The sequence below is a fragment of the Miscanthus floridulus genome, chromosome 8, assembly GCF_019320115.1.
Source record: "Miscanthus floridulus cultivar M001 chromosome 8, ASM1932011v1, whole genome shotgun sequence".
Lineage (NCBI taxonomy): Eukaryota > Viridiplantae > Streptophyta > Magnoliopsida > Poales > Poaceae > Miscanthus > Miscanthus floridulus.
In genome coordinates this window covers 164,453,924-164,458,144 of record NC_089587.1, presented here as the reverse complement: position 1 = coordinate 164,458,144, position 4,221 = coordinate 164,453,924, and the positions used below count along the sequence as shown (strand labels likewise).

General features: G+C 45.9%; 1 protein-coding gene across 1 annotated transcript; it reads right to left on the bottom strand.

The window, feature by feature from the left end:
- Positions 1 to 223: 223 nt before the first annotated feature.
- Positions 224 to 2,187, bottom strand: LOC136473910 (uncharacterized). Its single transcript, XM_066471540.1, has 2 exons — positions 1,052 to 2,187; positions 224 to 923 (listed from the first exon to the last, which is right to left on the bottom strand). The coding sequence occupies exon 1, from the start codon at positions 2,108 to 2,110 to the stop codon at positions 1,550 to 1,552; it is 561 nt and encodes a 186-aa protein (XP_066327637.1). The 5' UTR covers positions 2,111 to 2,187; the 3' UTR covers positions 224 to 923; positions 1,052 to 1,549.
- Between the last annotated feature and the right edge of the window lie 2,034 nt (positions 2,188 to 4,221).

Here is a 4,221-nt window from a genome sequence, read left to right as displayed (position 1 = left end):
CTTATCATGGATTAAAGAGCTAGAGCGCAATCGTTGAACTTGACTATTTTTTTGTTTAAAAAGGAACTAGAACTATGATGATAGTATATTTTTATTGGACATTGGTCATGAACAATAATTTTATAGAATAATAATAATGTCACAAATTTTAACTATCAGCATAAAAAAGTGATACTATTTTCTTAAAAAAAACAACCTACAACCCTATATAGCTCTCTCTACTAGCTATATATTCATTTACATACATCCCACTCATCCCTGGTGGATAGATTTCATCACAAGTAACCTAACCAATATGCTAGTTTTAATAATTTTATAATATATTTTACAGTTAATTATATTTGCAATTATTTTCTGGTCTAGTTTCTAGAACAGTTGGTGCAAACAGAAAAAAAATTTACAACACATTTATTCCCGATACTTGACACCTATAAAGGACCTTCTTGTATCTAAAATAAGGTTACATATTGTTACCAAAATTTAGGCGTAGCTAGAGTAGAAGCCAATAGCTGGGTATTGGCCTATTGGGCAGAGAAATCCTTTAAAAAAAATAGGAGTACATAATTAAGTCATGTTGCCTGTACGTAGTATTTCTTACATATGCCAAAAAATAATCTGTATTTCTTCGAAGGCGCGCTGCTTAAAAAATATTGGTCAAAGTAGCATATTTGAGGCGATATATATATACTATACACATATCCATGTCAAAAAGACCATACAACGTATGTCATGCTTACACACCTTCATATTTTCACCATCATCAGCTTTTCAGGATCACACGCTTCGACTTTTGATGTCAGCAGTGGCCACCCAGCTCAATTCAACCACAAGCTTAAAGTTCCCAGTGAACTTTGAACGTAAACCCAATAATTAATGATGAATGCTTACACCACCAGCAGCACCAAAACAATTTCATTGACCGCCTGAAATTAATGGTACGGCGGCGCCTCACGAATTATTGGCAACTCTAAATACAACATGTATATATATCAAATGGAATCATATACTCCTATTTACTGTAATACTTATACTAGTAATTCGAGTAATTTACAGTGAATTATCGTCGCACAAAATGCAAACGGCATCACGCACACCAATATTGCTATCAACACAGCACACACACGGGAGCTGGGAGTGGGAGAGATCAGAGATGAGACAGAGGCCTGGTTTAGTTCCTGAAAATTTTCACCCTAAAATATTATATTGAATCTTGCGGCGAGTATTAAATATAGATAAAAAAAATTAATTGCACAGTTTAGTTGAAAATCGCGAGACGAAAATTTTAAGACTAATTAGTCCATGATTAACTATAAGTGCTACAGTACTAACATGCGCTAACGATGAATTAATTCGCCTTAATAAATTCGTCTCGCAGTTTCCAGACCAGCTATGTAATTAGTTTTTTTATTACTATACGAAAACCCCTTTCAACGTCCCGAAACATCCGATCTGACGTCGAAAATTTTTCATTTCGCGAAATAAAGACAGCCTGAGAACTAGAAGTTGCAGCAGATTGCGGGCAACGACTTATCTCTCGGGCCTCAGTCGCTCAGGCCGCCGGCGACTTGGCCTTTGCGGCGAAGCAGGCGGCGGCTCGCTTGCAGGAGCGGTAGAGGCTGAGCATGGACAGCCACTCGGCGAGGGCGTCGCCGAGCCTGCTGGGCGACCGGCGCCGGGTCCGGCGCACACGCACCCTCCAGCGGTTCGACGGCGGGTCCATGGCGGCGGCGTACTCGGCCGGGACGACGGAGGCGTAGGGGTCGGAGCCGCCGGCGCAGGAGCGGGCGAGCAGCGACGGCGGGAGCGGGAGCGCCTTGCTGTTGTTGCCCTTGGAGTTGGAGCGGTTCCGGGCGGGCGTCTTGGGGATGCCCGGGCGGTGCTCCCACGAGAAGGGCACGGCGGAGGCGCGAAGCGGGGAGGGGAGGAACCGGTGGAACGGCGACGGCGACGTCGGCGGGAAGAAGGAGAACGGGGAGGTCGGCGCCTGCAGCAGGGACGGCGACGGCGAGTGGTGGTGGTTGGGTTTCCCTGCCTGGAGGAGGCGCCGGCTGCGGCGAGGCGTGGCTACGGCGGAGGGCGGCGGCGTGGGGCGCGACGGTGAGGTGGGCATCGGGGCCGGCCTCTGGTGACTGCTGGTGCCGTGGTGGTGGTGGTGGTGGCTGGTTGGGGTGAGCTGGGGTCGGTCGGTTGGTCGGGCTTTTATGCCTGCGCGCGGGGCCGGGGAGGAGCAGCGGCGCGGGTTTGGGCGTCGAGGCAAGGAATATTTTAGTACCCCGCGTCGGCCACGTGGATGCTTTGGGTTAGTTGCTCCAGTCCAACGTGGTAACTGAGCACTGTGGTGCTTCAACAGGCTTTGAAGATCCATGGTTTTAACTTTTAATGTGTATTATTTTGGCTCAAACAGTAAGTTTTGCCTTTGCCCATTTGGCCCCACTAGTCTTTATTGTCAAGTAGTGGGTGACGAGATGAAAATCGATCCTAGAATTGGCACCACTAACGCGGTCAGGATCGATCCCCACTGACTCTTACTTGGGTCTGCATTTGGCCTTTGACCGTCGTGTCATCTGAATCAGATGGCCATTCAGTACATGATGGGGTCTAGTAGATTCAGGTCATCGAGTGTGTTTGGTTCATGGTCTTCCAGGCAAAAAATATATTTCAGCTGCTGTTCCAGCTGCTTCCAGGTCTGTTCAGCTGCTTGTTCCAGCTGCTGTTGCGTTTTTGTTGAGACAGTGCAGTTTTTTTTTTTGGTTGCGACAGTGCAGTTGTTGGATGGCTGAAAGCTGGGGCCGCAACGAGCAGCCGAGCAGACCCGTTATCTTTCATCTTTGTTTATGTTTATATTTATATATAGATCATAGTTCTTTCTGAAAGCTAGGGCCGCAACGAGCAGCCGAGCAGACCCGTTATCTTTCATCTTTGTTTATGTTTATATATAGATCATAGTTCTTTCATTGCTAACAATCATATTTGAAAAATCTCGAGAAAAATGTAGTACTACAGACTAAAGTTGCTTTAGTTTGTTTTACTTGCGTCAGACTTCCATCACAACAGTTCTGTCACCTCCCACTTGAGATGGAGAAGACGAGGAAGGCAGGAAACGACAAGGCGGGTGAGGCAAAGAAAATTGAACAAAGTACAAGTAGGAGTAGGCCATCACCATCAAAGGGAGACGAAAGGAGTAGTATAGTACCACCTCCGTCTAAAAAAAAAACAATTCTAAAACCGTGTCTTATTTTAGTACATTAAGTTTGATCAATTATAAATAAGAAATTATAAATATTTATAGTCTCAAATTAATATCATTAGATTAATTATAAAATATATTTTTATAATAAATTAATTATGAAATATATTAAAGTCGGCTGAAACTAATTTGTTGTGAGAGAAAAATACCATCGATTCTAGCTGATAAGTCAACTGATAAGTTTAAACGAACATGATATTGGACATCTTAGGCTAGGCAACTCCGACAAGGAGGAAACCAAACAGACCCTTAAATTTGTGTTCTTTTCTAGTTACGAACTATCTTTAAACTATTGCGTTTCTGTTAAATTATTAATGAAGATGAGGAATGTATTGGTTCCGGATAGATTCGATGGCTACAAAATAAGAAGAATCAATGTGAAGGAACTTAAGTTGTGGGCCAGAACTCAAAATACGTGGGCTAGTAACCTGAAATATATGAGTTAGGAATTATTTTCAAAATAAATTTAAAGGGTAGAATAGTACTTTTACTGCCCTTGTCTCCTTGTTCGAGCTCTGTTCCCCGTCCGCGCCGCCTCTGACCATGCGAGGACTCTGTGGGTTCGCGCCGACGCCGTTGCAGCAAGCCGCAGGCGCAACAGTTGTTTTCTAGGCTGCAGCCTCTGCCGGCCGGCGGCATCTTCTCCGGGTTCCCTATGCCAGCGTCGCAGCCACAACAGATGCAGCCGTCCTGCTCCACCGATCTGCCCAGCAGGATCTTCTCTGGGTTCGAGCCGCCAGCGGCGTCGCAGCATTCGTCCACCTATGTGGCGCCTCTTCCTAGCGGGAGCACCATTTTCCAGTCCTCTTGGTGCCACGCGCAGACACCGTCCGGTGACTCAGTAGAGCTGCCTCCATTGCCGCCGAGCCTAGACATACGAGTCTGCCGACGACGCATGCTTCGCTCGCGCCCACAGCCAGGATTGGAGGGACGAGCAACCTGCCGCCATGGATGCATGTAGTGCTCGACCTTTT